At 41.5% G+C, this 17122-nt stretch overlaps 2 protein-coding genes across 2 annotated transcripts in view; one reads left to right on the forward strand and one right to left on the reverse strand.

The window, feature by feature from the left end:
* MYO7B (myosin VIIB) overlaps nt 1-6617 on the forward strand; it is a 45610-nt gene extending 38993 nt beyond the window's left edge. The window contains exons 40-48 of the mRNA XM_066556580.1: nt 132-237; nt 373-486; nt 1370-1457; nt 2526-2632; nt 3072-3257; nt 4119-4235; nt 4879-4962; nt 5672-5791; nt 6534-6617. Coding sequence (XP_066412677.1) covers nt 132-237; nt 373-486; nt 1370-1457; nt 2526-2632; nt 3072-3257; nt 4119-4235; nt 4879-4962; nt 5672-5791; nt 6534-6617 — 1006 coding nt within the window. The remainder of the gene's footprint in view (nt 1-131; nt 238-372; nt 487-1369; nt 1458-2525; nt 2633-3071; nt 3258-4118; nt 4236-4878; nt 4963-5671; nt 5792-6533) is intronic.
* A 4585-nt stretch (nt 6618-11202) lies between these two features.
* The window catches only part of LIMS2 (LIM zinc finger domain containing 2), a 29099-nt gene continuing 23179 nt past the window's right edge, over nt 11203-17122 (reverse strand). The window contains exons 5-10 of the mRNA XM_066556416.1: nt 16482-16631; nt 15498-15648; nt 14324-14416; nt 13382-13430; nt 13120-13195; nt 11203-12311 (exon numbers count right to left, since the gene is read on the reverse strand). Coding sequence (XP_066412513.1) covers nt 12164-12311; nt 13120-13195; nt 13382-13430; nt 14324-14416; nt 15498-15648; nt 16482-16631 — 667 coding nt within the window. The 3' untranslated portion in view covers nt 11203-12163. The remainder of the gene's footprint in view (nt 12312-13119; nt 13196-13381; nt 13431-14323; nt 14417-15497; nt 15649-16481; nt 16632-17122) is intronic.

Raw genomic sequence — 17122 nt, forward strand, 5'->3', positions numbered from 1 at the left:
GGTGCATTGGAGCCGGCCCCATCACAGAGTACTGGCACTTTGGAGGGTGCCTGCTGTTTGGCTGGAATACTGCTGTTCATTTCCTCAGTGATTAGACTAATGTCTCTTATGATGGTGGTGGCATTTTCCAGGAGTGGCTGCAGGAAGTGGGCACCTCATCCTGTGGAGGTTGAGGCCATCTTACAGAACAACACTAAGATCTCACACAAGATTTGCTTCCCCAACGAAACAGAACTGGTGAGCACTTACTTGTTTTCCCAGCCTTGACCATTATTCCAGCCATGATGTGCTCATCCAGGAGCATGTCTGAAGACATTAAATATTCTTATTTCTTACTCTCCTCTGTGTAACAAGAGTCTTGTTATCTCATAGACATTTGATGTGGGAACAAACACCAAAATCCAGACTCTGTGTCAGAACATCGCTTCCAAATTGCAGCTGCACTCCTGGGAAGGTTTCAGCCTCTTTGTGAAGATTGCAGACAAGGTAACTCCTCCTTCACTCTGGCAGGGTAGCCAGGCTGCCCCTCCTCTCTTAATATATCTTTATTACCAGGTAATATGTATTTAATTACCAGGCCACCTAAACAACCATACAAAGCCAAGGACCAGAGCAGATGATTACTGCTTCTGTCTTACTGAGGGGATACAACCTAAACTTGAACTTTTAGCACCTGACAATTATTTTCAGTCTCTTGAAGGAGCTGGATGGAGATGCAGAGCTTCTATCATTCTGCCAGTGCCCAGGTGGCACTAAAAGCAGAGATGTAGGCTTTCCAGCAGCTGCTAGGATGGTTGCATACTGCTGGATTCAACCCTTTTTCACCCAGACTTTGCCCAGATGTGCTGCACATGTACAGTGCCCACTAGGATTAGGGAAAGGAGGGGCAACCAGCACCAGTTAATCACTCTCTGGTTTGTTGGGAGCCTGCCCTGCCTGAGCTGAAGCTTGGGCTGGCTGTCTCACTGATAGGTCCCTTCTCTCTGAAACTGTGATTAAGGCAAAAGCAGCACTGAGCCCTAGCACAGGGAGGTTCTGGTGTGCTGCCTTCCTGAAAAGAGAAACCCAGTATGTAACAACACTTTACAAAGGGAAGAAGACTGGGAATAAGGTAGGCATCTTCAGCTTGACTTCAATAAACAACCTGGAAAGCAAAAAGCAACAGAAGATGCAATAAAGATCCCCATATGAAATATAAATAAATTGGGCCTTTCTCCTCTTATTTTTCTACTTCTTTCCTGCTATAATTCTGCCCTCTCACTGCAGACAGGGAAAGAAAATTCAGCCTGATACATGGGTATGTGGCACAGGCAGTATTTTATGATGCGCTAACCCGTCCTTTCTCTCTGTCATTCCGTGGCCTCTGCAGGTGATCAGTCAGAATGAAGCAGACTACTTCTTTGACTCACTAAGGCAGGTGACAGACTGGAACAAAAGGAACAGGCCAGGAAAAGATGGTAAGGAGAATGCCAGCATGACCAGAAGCTGCATGAGGTGCTGTGTTGAACTGGAAAGCAGATGATTCATCCAGTAGGATTCACTCCATCTTGGGACGTGTTTAGTGGAGTCTTGTATCATTTTTGTTTGTACAGACACAGTTAATGCCTGCACCAGCAGCAAGATCAGTGACCTGATGCAGCCAAGCACTGGCTATCAAAAACACCAGAACATTTCTGCGGGGGGGGAACTCTCCAGAAATTTGAAATTGGTACAGAAGATTTTTTTGACCTGTTGTATCCAAAACACACAGCTGGATATATGCAAATTAGATAGGTCGATCCTCAAATACCAAGAATCAGCAGACACATGCAAATAGGTTCTTTACAGAGTGTGACTCAGATTTCTTGAGTTGTTAGAAAATTTTTAACCAGGTTATTACCTGGTGATACCCAGACACATTATGTTGTCAAGGAACCACTTGTTTGAATAAAGCGATGTAAGAATAATAATAATAATAGCAATTCCTTGCACTTACCATCCCACCCCCACCCATGGATACTACATATTTTGAAACCAATATCAAACTCTGTATCAATTTGTCCTCACCTTTGCATATTTCAGGACAGATGAGGTTCAACTCCATGAAGCTCTGTCTATGTATCTAAGACCTTCTAACTTCTCTTCCCTCAGCTGATGTAGCTGCTAGGAGCTCTGAAAATCACAGTATAAAGATGTGGGTGCACTAAATCACAATTCATTTGTAGAAGCACAGCCATCAGATGTATTCACATCTGTGTAAGAGAATTTGGGTGTATTGTACACCAGCAGGCAGCTGTCATGAGCACCCGTAACACTCAATGGTAGTCCCTCAACTTCTCCTCCATCTGATTATTGTGTAAGCAGTGTCCAGGAACTGAAAACTGATTCGTTTTGTCATCTAAAATGGCTTTTCGTGTTGTTTTGTTAATAATTTTGTTCATTACTATTAAAACCATAATTACTTTTATGAAGAAATTCACAAGCCATTTAAAAACTGTAGGACTATCAGTGACACAGAGAACACTAACAAGGTCTGATCTCCTTAGGGGCTGCTCTGTCTGTGGCCTATGAGGTGTATTTCATGAGAAAGCTGTGGCTGAATGTAACTCCTGGCAAGGATCTGAAAGCTGATACCATTTTCCACTACCACCAGGTGAGCAGCTCCCTAAAGAAGAGGTATTTGTGATATCTTAATTTCTTGTGAGAAATTAAGTCTGTAGGAGTATTACTGTCTCCCTCTTGAAAGCCTGCATTATGGAGCCTCCAGAGGAATACCTCCTCCAGAGTGGGGCACAGCTCAGCCTCAGAACAGATTTATTTCTCCCAGTGTTCACACCTGAGATATACTGAACATGTTGGAGAGTACAGCTCCTTTATCTCACTCTACTGTGGAAATGCTCATTGTGCTCCATAAATCAGAGAATCACAGAAAGTTTTGGTTGGATCTTTAAAGATCATCCAGAGAACCTTCAGAAGGAGCTAAAAGTTCTTGGGATGTCCTTGGACTGTGTTTGGCAAGACTTGTGTCCTGACCTCACAACTTTAGAATGTTTAAGTCTATTCTGTCTGGATTCAGAGCTGGTCTCTTGCAGGAGCTGCCAAAGTACCTCAGAGGCTACCACAAGTGCTCCAAGGATGAAGCTGTGCAGCTGGCAGGGCTGATTTATAAAGCGCGCTTCAACAACGACCGCACGCAGCTGGCAGCCATCCCCAAAATCCTAAAGGAGCTGGTGCCAGACAATCTGCTCCGAGCAGTGGCACCAGATGAATGGAAGAAGGTAAGAACATCAGCCTTCATTAGTCATGTTACAGTTACAGAGCTTTAGTAGAGAAAACACGCTGAGCCACACTACATTTTTGATCTGATGGTCTTTGAAAGTACTCTGGAGGGATGGTATTGGATATTGCTGGATTTGCCAGCAGGATAGCAAGAGGATTTGCTTTTTACAATCCAAATTTTACATACTCTACCAAAATTCTGAGAGATATCCGCAGGCCTGGATGGCTTATCTGAAGTGTGCATCTTTCTTGGAGATACTAATCTATTTCTAGTGCCCAGAAAAAGAGTTAGAGATAGGAGAGCCAGTGATGGGACTTGGAAGTTGAGGATATTGGACAGAAATAGAAAGTTAAGATGTCTCATAAGTATTTCTTGGCAGCAAATCAATCTCCTTGCACCATGTCCATGATACTTACAGCAAAAGGCTCTTTTATCCTCAAAAAGGGCAACGAGGTTTCAGCAAGTACTTACCACTTAGTCTGCTGAGGAAAACACAGGACATTCTTTCAAATGCAAAGGGAAAATTCACCCTCCATTTTTCAGCCAAAGATATAATTTGTGTCTGTGGGTGTTGAACACTGGCTTTCTGAGTTTTATCTCACATTGCCCCTGTGCCTGGAAGTCCATTTCCTCAGGCTGCTGGGCTTCCTTCACCCAGCAGAGGAATAAGGAACACTGGAGGGTTCTGGCTTCACCTTGCCCCATGGCATAGCAGCTGTCTTCATTTTCAGTTTTCTGCTGCTGGGGCATAAAGCCTGATTGTGGTGATGAGCTGATGCTGTCTTTAGTTCTAAGGCTAAGCCTTGGAAACCTGCCTGTCTCCAACTCAGCTGGCTTTGTATCCTCTCCTCCTAAACAGAGCATTATTGCAGCATATAGTAAACATGAAGGAAAAACTGTGGATGAGGCCAAGATTGCTTTCTTGAAAATGATACACCGGTGGCCAACATTTGGATCAGCCTTTTTTGAGGTGAAGGTAGGTTTGAAGGCCTGTCTGATGGATTTGGTAGTAGATCAGTACCAAGGGATACAGACGGACTATGACTCCATATCTGAAAGTAAAAATATATTATAAAGCTGAATTCCTGTAATCTATAGAGGAAAACTCAGTTCCTTCCAAACTGGGAGATGGATTCTTTATCCATTCTAAACTATGCTTGTTGTTTACTGGCAATGTTGTTGCTCTAGTTGTAATACCTCTACTACAATTGTGTAGTAGCTGTAGGGGGCTAAATTGTCATTGCTCTCCACAAGAAAATGTTGCCAAATCTTACCTCTTTGGTGCTCTTCCTTTAGAACACAATGGTACTAATCCTCTCATTCTAGAGTGGGTATCACCCAAGAATAATTTCCCATGTGTTACCTTTGATTTCTCCTCACTAGGCTCTTAAATGGTTTGCAATCATTCATTAAACTTGTTATCAGACAGCATAGTAAATAATGGACCTGATTCTGCTGTTGTGTAGCATTTGCTCAAGTCATCAATATACAGCCAAAATGTTTCAGTATTCATTTGGGAAAGAGAACAAGAAGCACTGGACAGTGTTAGAGGTCACTAGGCCCCTGATACAGATAATTTCTCAATTTTCTGCTTACCTGGCTGTGTTACTCATTTACAGCAAGCCTCGGAGCCCAATTTCCCAGAGATTGTACTGATTGCAATCAACAAGCAAGGAGTGTCACTGATACATCAGAAGACAAAGGTAACAGCTGCTTCTCACAAGTCCATCTAAGGAAGGATGGAACAGACCCTGCTAATTTAGGGACAGTGATAGGACCTTGCCCAGGAATGGTAGGAGAGAATAGAGGCTCTCTATTCATTTTCTGTGGGAAACTGAAGAAAATGTTACTGCTTCAAATCACTTAGCAGTTTCTACTCTGGAAAGGAATAGGATAGAGCATGTCTGAAAAAAGACATGGGAATCATCATAGACCTGGCAAGGTGGTAAGATCAGGAAGATGGATGGGCAGTGCACCCAGGGACCTGCTTCAGAAAAATGCTTTGCAGGAAGCCCCAGCTGTCTAAAAGATCAGGCTGAATGGCCATGTTTAGCTGCAGTCTAACCCCAACAGTCTGGTCTTACCCAGGTCTCAGGAAAAGGGAGTATCACTATTTGGTTTCAATAACCAAACAAATTAAAAGACAGGTTTAGATTATTGTAAATCTAATGGCAGTGTGCTAAGGCAAAGATCAATATATAATGAAAGGAAGTCTCATTAGTATGATTAGGATTTACCTGTTTGGTGAAAATACAATGTACCACTAACCTGGATTCAAGAACTACCTTGATCCATTATTTTTATAAATGAAGTGGGAAAGAACAAGAATTCTCTGGCTCTACAGGTTTTCTTATGTAACAGCCTCTTTTCATTTGAGAAATGTTCCATGGATCACTTTGTTTCCCCTTACAGGATATTTTAGTAGTCTACCCCTTCAATAAGATCTCCAACTGGAGCAGTGGGAGCACATATTTTCACATGACCATAGGGAACCTGGTACGAGGAAACCGGCTCTTATGTGAGACATCTCTGGTAAGATGAGTTTTGCCAACTAAGACACAACAAAATCCAAATTTTTCCTTTCCAACCCTGATTGCTACAAAAGATGGTGTGAAAACATAAATACCAGTTCAGCATTATACCAAAATAATTGTACCATATATATGATAATTATACCAATTATACCATAAATACCAAAAGCATTCACTGCTGTGGCAATAAAGCTGCCATTTAGAACTGGTTCAGCTCATATATAATGCTATCTGATGCAAAGATGCATGACATAGGAGACATGGAAAAGTAGTAATTTCCCAAATTCTTCCCATACATCAAAATTCTATCAGTTTGAGAAGACTGCAAAGCTACATAAGGAGTGTTTTGTCTTGCATATCTGCCTACAGTAATGCAGTAATGCCAGCCCTGTAAGATCACTGTATTCATATTTAAAGGTAGGTTTGTAAAGATAACAAAAACATTTAAAGACTAACTACTCTGACAGAAAAGCTTAGATTCTTAAATGCAAGAATCTTAAGTACAAGTCAAGCTACAGAGTGAATACCAAGGAGACAGCAGAGCTATGGTCTATAAAGTTTTTGAAATCTATAAAAAGCAGAGGAAGGAATGGATAAACTATAACTAAACCAGTGACAGATATTGAAAGAAAAGATGTCCATGTAAGGAATAACCTAAGAAGATGATAAATGAGGGAGGAAATGATAGTTATTTTTGCTTCTGGAGCTCCCTGAGAGATTTAAGACTTTTTCTTCCCTGACAGGGTTACAAAATGGATGACCTGTTAACATCCTACGTACGCCTGCTCATGAATGCTGTAAACAAGCAAAAGAACCTCCAAGCCTGAGAGTGGAAATAGAGCCCATGACCTGTACTTGTGCCAAACTACCTGTAACTTCATATCCCAGAAGAAATGCCATTTAAAAAATATTAATCTTGTTGATCAATCTTCTGAACACACACTGAATGAACTGAGTTGCTGAAATACTACAACAAGAGAAACTCAAGTGAGCATGTGCTTTCAACTATCTGTAACACTTCTGTTTTAGATGTAGTATGAGAATTCCATTCAGATACTGGATTTAAAGAAAGTTTAGATGGACTTTAATGTTCTATGGGAGTGGGGAATCCCAGTGAGGGCCCCTTCTAATAGCCTGAATCTCCTCCATCCAAAGACAGACACACATGAAGAGCTGTCTTCCTTTTGGAAAGAAAATGCCCCTTATTGAATATACTCTTACCAAATGTACAAACCCCAAGAGTCTTTGCAAACAAAGGTAATGTAATTTTTTCCCTCCTACTGGTAATTCTAAGATGGGAGAAATGCCCTTTAGTAGTAGATAACTGGACAGTTTGAAAGGTAAGATATTGTCCCCTGACTTACTACAGCCTTGCTTAAATTAAATAGTCTTCTTTCTTCTACATCTTATAATGCTCTTGGAAACTAACAACCACTTTCTACTGTACAGTTTCTAGTAAGCTCTGAAATTAGTCTGGGGTTTGGGTCCATCACTTTTAGTTGCTCCTATTTCAAGATATAGATGAGCTATTCAGTGCAAATCAGAACTGAAGAACTCAGTCTAACAGAGGTCTGTTGAAAAGAGACTTTTCTGCTCCACAGGAATGTTCTGTTTGGAGTTATGCAGACATTCCCTCAGAGACAAGAATAATAGCTTTAATTTGTCCTGATCTCTTCTGCTTCCTGTTTAGCAGACAGCTTGAGTGGTAAAATTCGATTCAGCACTTGTTCATCTCTAAGAGCTTTGTAGAAACACAGCTTTGGTGCCACAGGAAGCAGAGTGTGCTCTGAGTGTGTAAAGCAGATACAGACTATGGTGGGAGCAAGCTTAGCTGCTTCACCCTCAGATCAAGTACTCCTCCCTCACTCCCAGTGAAACAAGAACATGTCTTAAAGCATTTACACCAAGTTCCTTGAGACACAATCTGGCAGTGCTGGGAAAGCAGCTCTGCCTGATCTCTCAACTTTGCCAATGGATGCACAATGGTTCTCTTGTTCCCTCAGACATGTGCGTGCAAAATTCAAACGCTGGTGGGAGTTTTGTATATGGTGGCAGGGAAGAGCCCACTCTTTGTGCATCCAAATGAGTGCCACACCTGTCAGAATAGCTGATCTTTTTGCAAGCAGTTGGATGCTCCTGCTGTAATGTCCGTTGCTGGCAATGGAAATGCTGGAGTCTAATTACCCAGAGTGGTTTTGTCACCCAGTGTCTGATCTAACTAACTAGCTATAGATGAGAAATGTTCAACACTTCACCTGTACAAAAAGAAATCTTGCAGCCAAACTGTATTGTTTCTGGTTTTTAAATAAAAGACTGCAGAAAATCAACCACAATGTCTCTTTTCTAACCAAGTGAAGGTTTGCTCCAGATCAATGTAACCTAAATCAACCAAATATCCACTATATCCTGTAATTATCATAGTATCCCATCTGCTCACTACCTACACAACACAATTTGTACAACACAGCCACTAAAAGGATGATACCCCTTTCTGCACATCCTCATCAACCAACACATCACCACAGAAGCAGCACAGGTCCAAAACATGAATTCACCACAACAGCACCTCAGGTTTCAGCACTCCCAGTATTCCTCAGAGTGGGTAACAGTCTCTGGCTAAGCACCGAAAATATGGCATTAACTGCACACTGTACAATTTTTTTTTTTTTGGTGTAAAGATTTAAAATGTATTACAGTTAACTTTAATACAAGAACATACAAAGGCACAGTATTACAGCATTTCAATCCACAATCATGTGCTTTGGTTAGACAGCTCAAAAAATGTGTGATAAAGTGAGAGCTCTACACAGTGCAGAACCCATCAAGGCCTGAACCAAGGCAGGGAGCTGCTAATTCTTTTCTCAGTCTAATACCCTCAGCACTTAACAGTGCTTTACAGGCTAGTAGAACCATGTTTATTACATGCTTGCCTGCAATCTATTCCTTCCCCATCCAATCACTTCTGAAAGAGTGTCAGTCATATCATCTAATACCAGCCATGCCACATCAGGAATTCTCTCTACAAAAGGCTGACCAGTGTTTGTCAGCATTGCACAGACTGCTGTTAAAACACCAGGACACAAATCTAGAGAGAAGATTAGAGCCATAAAGAAACACTGCAAGTGATTAGCATACCCATGAAAACAAGCTTCACACACCATGCTTTCTAAAAGCAAAACCATTTTCAAGTGTACTCAGTGAGTGTTAGTGATTTTAATTAGGTATAAATATGAATTAGGTATAAATATAAATGTATAGTATGAGACATCTTCTATTAAGTGTAGATTTCTGAGCGAAGCTCAACCTTCATATAAATCTCTACTCTCCAGTGGTGTGATGCTTAGGAAGAATTTAGCCAGCAGGTCTATTTACAGCAATGGAAAAAGCATGCAGCTTATTTCTTACTGACACCTCGTCTATATTAATTAAAAAGAAAACAAAACCCAACCTCTCAGCCTACCAAGGCACTAAGGAGAACTTGTGAGTTTGCACTATATTCTACTTGGTTTTTAAAAAATAGACTGACAAAAGTAGAGGAAGATGCATTTTTTAAAGCCATTTATAGTTATTTCTCCTACTCCTTCAACTCCACTCTCCCAAAAAAGACGTTGGTAACAAACTACTTTAACTCTGCACATTGCAGGCTATGGGCACCAGAAGTATAAGAAAAATGATTGTGAAAAATTAATAATTTAAGAGAGTATCACCCTCCATTAGTATAGAGATCAGGGATCACAATTATTTTGTTCACTGACTAATTTTGCAAAATGTCCTGAAGATAAAGATGTACTCCAAATCCTAGAGAACTGAACAGCTTATCAAAGAGAATGATAACTCTCCTTAGAATTCTGAAGCTTTCTAGGTCTGCCAATTCTCTAACACAAGACAAGGTGAAAGCACTCATTCAATCTTCACTGGCAGTACAGAAATAATGTCATTCACATTCACATACATGCATTTTCCATTGCTGAATGTGAGTGGCTGCTGAAAGAATATCTATTGGCTGCTAGTTACTTAGTCCTCCCATATTTACCAGGAATGTGTGGCTGTGTGTTCCTCCACCACTTCCCAGGAGGCTGGGGATACACAGCTGCTCAGATTCAGCATTACACAGGGCCTGTGACTGAGATTACAGGAACAGACTGGAATGTTTTATGCTGAGAAGAATCTGCATAACATACTGAGCTGCACCTAGGTCAGAATTCAAGTGTTTTGTGCTGTGACAAAATGCTAAACAACAGGTTTGATTGTAAAATTGGGGTCTTGGCAGGGCCACACTACAGCACCTGCTGTTCTTTATACCCTTAACTAAAAGACCATTTTAAGGCTGACAAGAGAACAGTGAATAGCCACGTGTTCTCCTAAAGCAGTGACACAAGCAGCTACTGTTACTGGAATCTACAGTGCAACCTGGTCAGGAGAAGATGAAAGAGTTTACTGCTAAAATTAGACCTACCCCTCAGCATTGTTAGAGTGGATACAGCATAACCCAGTTAAAAGATGATGGACTTACAGCAACAAAAAGCAAAGCAGCTGAGGGAAACTGATTTACCAAAGGCAGTGAAGCTCTAAGAGATGGTCTCATGTGTGGGATTCTGATCAGCAATCCAGGATTTCCTACCACTGCTTTGGTATCCCTGGTGCAGTTCCATGGGTACTGATCCAGCAAGCACAGTAACACAATTCTAAGGTACTGCCCCAATCCAACTGCTGCTCACACACACAAGAAGTGGGGAAGCTTGAACTTCTTGCTAGCTAGTTCACCTGTGGCTGCAGGGTGTTGTCTAGGCACAACTGCTGTGTTCATTTGACTGACTAAACCAGCCACTTTTTGGAAGATTTAAACCATGCAAAGGACAGTAGTGCTCCAGTGCTTGTCAGCCTTGCAAAGGGGCAGGCAGACTCTCACAACTGTTCATGGAAAGGGATTTACAGGCTGCTCAGCTTAGTTCAGCACAAGGAACTATGGGGGTCACCTCTGGGGGACTCAGAAGCTCACTGGGATCTTAGATTGTGCAGGTGGGCTCAGGAACAGCACTGCTGATGGCTCACCTCTAAAGAAGTATTGAGAATATGCAAAACCAGTAAATTTCTCAGCACCTTGGCTTGTGGTAGGAGAGACTGTAGGACCAGTGAAACCTCACTGCTGACAGGCAAACTTACAGAGGAGAACTATGTGCTTGAGATGTTAGCATCATGTCTGAGATCCTCTCCTTAAGTAAACTCAGGTCTCAAAAAGAAAGATGAATGGGACTCTTATTTGGGTAAAAAATTTAAGAAAAATGGGTTTTTTCTGCATAACACATTTGCTACAAACTGTAAACATTAGAAACACCTTCATGTAAGTGGACTTTCTGGAGCATGACCAACAAGCATATACTTGGCTGGCAAATAAAGTGAGAATGGGAAAACTGAAGTGCTTAAATTGGTACCATATTATTTATTCAATTTCCTTATGCAGAAGTGTAACTAGTGCTCCAGCCGTACTGCCTCAATAAATATCAGCTATGTCAATGGACAAGACATGCTTTGTGTTGCCCAGCAGAAGCTCTACCAGCCATGTAGTAACAGAGAACAGAGAAAATGAGGGTCAGTTCCAATAAAATGTTTAGTTTCCTATAGCCACCTTCTCCTTAAGGAGAGCCCAACTATTCTGAAGAGGCTGACATGGCCTTGACAGCTGAAATCTCCTTAGTACTGAGCACAGAAGCAGCAAAAGGAAACTTCTTAGCTGCCTTAACACTGGGCCTAAGCAGGCAGTGCAGATGCCATAGCAACTGGTTCCTGGGCTTGCCCAGTCAACCTACAAACCAGAAGGACTGGGATATGGGATAGGGCACCCATATATTCTCTGTAGGAATCTGGAGAAAGACCAGAACTTTTTGCACGTAGTAAAGAATGACAACTTTCAGACTGTTTGCCTATATATTAAAAAACCTAAAAACTGCTTCAGCCAGAGTAAGAAGAAAAATTCTGATACTCTGATTGAGAAAGAGCAAATCTGACATTTCTTTCAGCCCTACATTTAACCACTCTTTCCAAATTCCTTGGACTAGAGGAGTGGAAAGAGTAGTACAGCTCAAGTGAAGAAGGAAAGATTGTGTATAGCTCCACAAAGGCAAAATGCAATGTTAGTAGCAAATTAATAATCAGCCTGTGCATTGCTCAAGCAGAACTCCTACTCCTCTTCCTGCCAGTGTTAGTAGACAATTGCTTGGGAAAAGGGACAGTCTAGATGCAAGAGACATCACCAGAAGCAGGGGAAGGTACTGCTTATCTTTGGTTCCACTTCTTAGTAATTGCCTCTGTAATCAACAGCTGCAGTGAGTAGCAGCTTGTGTGTGCAGTCAGGAGACTGACAGACCTGTTTGCTTTAAGCAGAGTTTAAATCTAAAGCTTTAGGATGGATCTTCTTGGATGCCAGCTCTGACAGCTTCTTCAGACGTTTCTTCAGCTCCAGAGGGAATTTCTCATAGCATTTCTTGCATACAGGCTTCATGTCAAACTCCACAAATTTATTCCTTTAACACAAAGAAGAGTTGTTGAAATGGTATTTGCAAACTATATGCTTCACTAATTAAAATCTCAATGCAGCTACATCAGTGTTGTTGCAAGTGCTCTATTCCATTTATAAAACAACTCATTTCCTCATCTGGTGATGCAAGCATAGAGATTGGGTTCTTATCAGTGAACTGAGGTCTTTAGTACTCCTAAGTAAATAAGGAGCAAGATTTTGCTATATATTTACATGTAGCAGTCTATAATAATAATTTTGTTACTGTAGAATACAAGTGTCACTTCAGAGGTCCCCTTTGGGATGAATTAGAGCTCCTTCATATGGTCAGTGGAGCCAACCCAGCAGAGTAGGATAAGGGTTTGAACCTGAGAAAGGAAAAATGCAGGACTGTTTTTTTTTCTGTCCCTCTTCTATACATAAGTGAGGTAAATATTTATTTCAAAATAATCTATGCAATAGCAAACATTGTTATTGAGGGGAGCAACCAAAATTAAGGAGACATGGAGGCTGCAGGTTATTCAGGACGGGCAGTTCCTCAAAGTTTAGAATCTTCCCTCTGTACTGCTGAATGAGCTCCCCTCTTACCCAACCTCCTTACAGGATAGATTAATGAAGGAAAATAGATCAGAGAGGATGCTGAGTGTCAGCTCCCTTTCAGTGCAGAAATCAGTGGAATTTTAAGCACCTGTTCCCACAAAGAAAAGGTATATTGGCCTTCAGAGAGGCAGAGGCTCATGGCTCCTCCAGGCTGATACTCTGCCTTAGGGGCAAATGTCTCACTCACGTGGTCCAAAATACAAACACTGACTTACTTCAGAGTGAGCTTGACGTTGCAGGTGGAGCAGGAGAAGCAATTCACACACCAGGCCTTGTTAAGAGCTGATACCACTGCAAAAGTAAAAGCACTAAGTAAGAGGAAACTGATGGATTGCTTGAATTCAGATTTATATCCAAATTCAAATGAGGCCAGATGTGAAAACAAGCACTGTTGTCTTGCAACTGTGGGACTGCAACAGCTGCACTAACAAATGAAACAAGGACAGCAACCCAAAACAAGGAGAGAACAACTCTTACCATCTCCCTCTATCACGTGGCTGCAGTTGTAGCAGACATCTCCAAAGAGCTGCACAGAAAAAGAAATAAGAATACAAACTCATGTTGCTGACTACTCATGGTCCCCAAATCACACAGCTGGTGTGGACATTAAATACTAATAATCAAAGAATTCCCAGATACAGCAGTGGCCCCCAAATATACCAATTTAAATCTTCTGAATAACTTCTCATACACTTGCCAAATAGTCTATGTTCCTTTGGATCTCATACCACTAACCACTACAAAACCTTTTTTGTTGATGCCTCACACTCTAGCACTGTTAGGGGATCTTAAAGTCCTGTGGAGAAGAAAGGATGGGTAGAGTAAGATGCTTAGTGTAGACAAACATCTCCTGATGCTCAAGTACAAACCCCAAAATAGAACTATTGCTAAAATACAGCCACTGTCAGAACAGCAACACTTACCTCTTATGAGAGAGTTATTGATCTGACAGAAGAAAATACCAAACCAAAACATTGTTCAGTCAAATGACACAGAAAAAATAGGGTTTGATTGATTTTTCTGTTTTTGGTTTGTTTTTTTTTTTAAATAATCTACTTTTCTATGTTTTAGACAACACAGCAGTTGCCTCATGCCCACAGAAAGAAGTAATTAAAGAAGCCCACACAAATACATTAGAAGTAAAACCACAGGGATTTTAATCTCAACCCATGGTCAGTGATTTTCTGTCAATGGCACAAATTAAAATCAATGTCCCCAAGACATTTCTATTCTGTTTTCAGCATCACTTTCCTGCCAAGAAAAACTATTATTTTTCTGTTAAATCTGACTAATTTCTTAATATTCCATTGCATCTACAAATTCAGATTATGCAAAATCTGCATAGCTTTGCATATACACAACATGAAAAAGCATTTGCCAGACACAACAAGTACCTACATCACAGATGGCTGAATTTACCTGATTATAATGAGTCTCACAATAGGCCAGCCCTTTTTTCTCATAGTGTCGGTGCCCCAAGAATGGCTTCTCACACTTGGCACAAACAAAATGCTGTAGAAGAAAAAACACCCCAACACTCCATGGCAGGCAAAACAACTTTCCCATCACCAGGTAAAAACACAGCAATAAATCCTAGCTCAATACATGATACTTGATCACAGAACAGTTTGGGTTGGAAGGGACCTTAAGGCTCATCTGGTTCCAACCCGGCCTTGGACACTTTCAGGGATGGAGCAGCCACAGCTTCTCTGGGCAGCCTGTGCCAGGGCCTCAGGGCCTTACAGGGGAGAATTTCTTCCCAGTCTCTAACCTAAATCTACCTCTTTTGATTTTTTCATTTAAAGCTGTTATCCCAATGTTTTAATGAAGCACAGACAGGAAAGATCTTTATGGAAGCGAAAAAAAAAAAAAAAACAACAAACCCCCCCCCCCCAAAAACGGAGATATTTAGTCTATTTATAGTGATTAAGAGTTGTATTAAGGATAGGTGGAAGACCTGCAGGAAGGGCAATCATCTTGTGTCTATCCTGATAGACTTGTGGACTACTATCTTGTTTGTTTCAGGGAAGAGAAGCAGGAACATAAACATAGTTGGCATGAATACACCTCAAATGAGCAGCAGCATATCTCTCAGGTCAAGCCCTAGGAGGCATAAATGACTGAAACAAAGATGACTAAAAATCATCAGAGCAAGTTGTGATGACTCAGCTGGAAGTTATAGAAACAATGGACTGAAAAGACTTAAAAAGCAAGCATTGCTCAGCTTTCAGTAAAAATTCCAACACTTATGTGCCTGGTAACTCAAATTGGAGAGGATATATCTGAGTACATCATACAAAATATGTACATTTATCAGTAAGTAAATGCTTTTCGGTGAGCCCTCTTCCGCAAAGATCATTACAAATTTTAAAATTAAGATTATTATAGCTGTGAACACAGCTTTCTTAGGAAACCTGATGGCCCTGCTGTAACTCATTCACTCACAAAAGGTGAAGACAATCCAAAGCATAAGCAATTTAGTGTAGTCTGAATCCATATATTACAGACGACTTGCATGTCAACAGCTTCCCAGCAGCACCAGCCCTGCTCCAGAGGAGCTGCTGAAGGCAGTTTCAGGTTCAGAAGGGCTCACCTCGACGTGCCACTGCTTGCCCAGAGCGTTGACCACACGGCCCTCGATGGGCCTGCGGCAGGCGCCGCAGATGGGGATGCCCATCTTGTCATGGCAGGGCAGGCAGTAGAGCTCCCCCTTCAGCTCCCGCGCCTCGGCCGTCAGCTCCTTCCTGCAACAAACCCAGCTCAGGGCACTGAGGGAAACTCTGCAGTGCCCAGGAGGAACTGCTGCAACACTAAACCTGAGAGTTAACTTAGGCAACATTCACACGACAAATACAGTCATTTTAGCTAGTGAAATACAGTCATTGTCAACTCATCTTTCTAAAATTGCTTTCTCAGTTTGCCAGACAAGAAGGCATGCAGACCATCATGTCTGCAGCTGGATACTCTCACAGACACACGAGGTGCACCTACACGGACACCACAGTGCCATGCTGAGACTTGAGGTATCTCTGAATGGGAGAGCTCAGGTGCAAGAGCCATCCTAGCAGTGCTCAACACTGAGACATTTACTTGCACTGTTATCCATTCTGGAGCAGCACTGTGCCCAGTTAAAATGCCTGCATGGTGAGTAATTCAGGTCAGACAGGTATCAGTGTGGCAATGGACAGTGCCACAAGACTGACACAGCTCATCAAGCCATTTTGTTTTTCTATCCAGGAATTCAAAGTTAAGCTATTTTGGACAGCCTGGTAACTCCCATCTTTGGAAAACTCTACTTTGGTAATCTGCACACAGACTTTCAGATAAACTCATGCCAAGGAACTATTTTCACTTTCATTATAAACTGTGTCAGAATAAGAGAATATTAAGTGGCAAAATAAAATTAAAATTCCTGTAGTTTTTCCAAACTTATTTCAGTTTCTCCTCACACAATTTCTATTTGCTCAACAATAACAATGTGAAGGCAGCAAAGTTTAGACCTTGGGAAGGACTGCACTGCTGACTCAACTGTTTGTCTCCCTCCTTTTTTGTCAGAGTTTACAGTATGGTAACATACCCACAGTGGGTGCAGTTGAAGTGATCTGGATGGTAGGAATCATTCCTAAACATCAGAGGCTGCTCATCAATTATCAAGTGGCACTTCTGACAGATGTACTTGCCCAGTCCCTTGGCTTTTTCACGGTTGTGGCATGGCCTGCACAGGTGCCTGGTTGAACAAAGTAAAGAAAATATTAAAAAACTCTTTCTCCTAAAACAACATATAATACATACTGTAGGAAGTACTTTATGTAACAGAACTGAACTTATGAGGTCAGAATAAACATAATTAAGTTTGGTGTCCAGTTTCACAGAGAAGAATGTGCATAAAGTAGTCACAAAGTTGTATTCCCTTAGAAGACTACTCCAGCATTCACTGACTGATGTGCCATCAGAGGTATCACCCAGTCATTCTTCTAGGGATCCTTTCCAACCCTCCAGATCTTTTCTGACAGCTGGGCAAGGAAAGGCAGCAACACCCTCTATCTATAACTAATGGATCCAACCATAGCAGAGGCATTACAGCACTGGAGGGAGTCAAGAAGAGAATAAAATGTATCAAACCAAAGTGCATTGCTTGAATGCCTTTTGCCATGGCTGGATTCCTTAGTCTTCAGTATCTAGGAAAAACAAGAGACCTCTTGTTGCCTACAAATTCCT

This window comes from Molothrus aeneus, chromosome 10 (genome assembly GCF_037042795.1).
Source record: "Molothrus aeneus isolate 106 chromosome 10, BPBGC_Maene_1.0, whole genome shotgun sequence".
NCBI lineage: Eukaryota > Metazoa > Chordata > Aves > Passeriformes > Icteridae > Molothrus > Molothrus aeneus.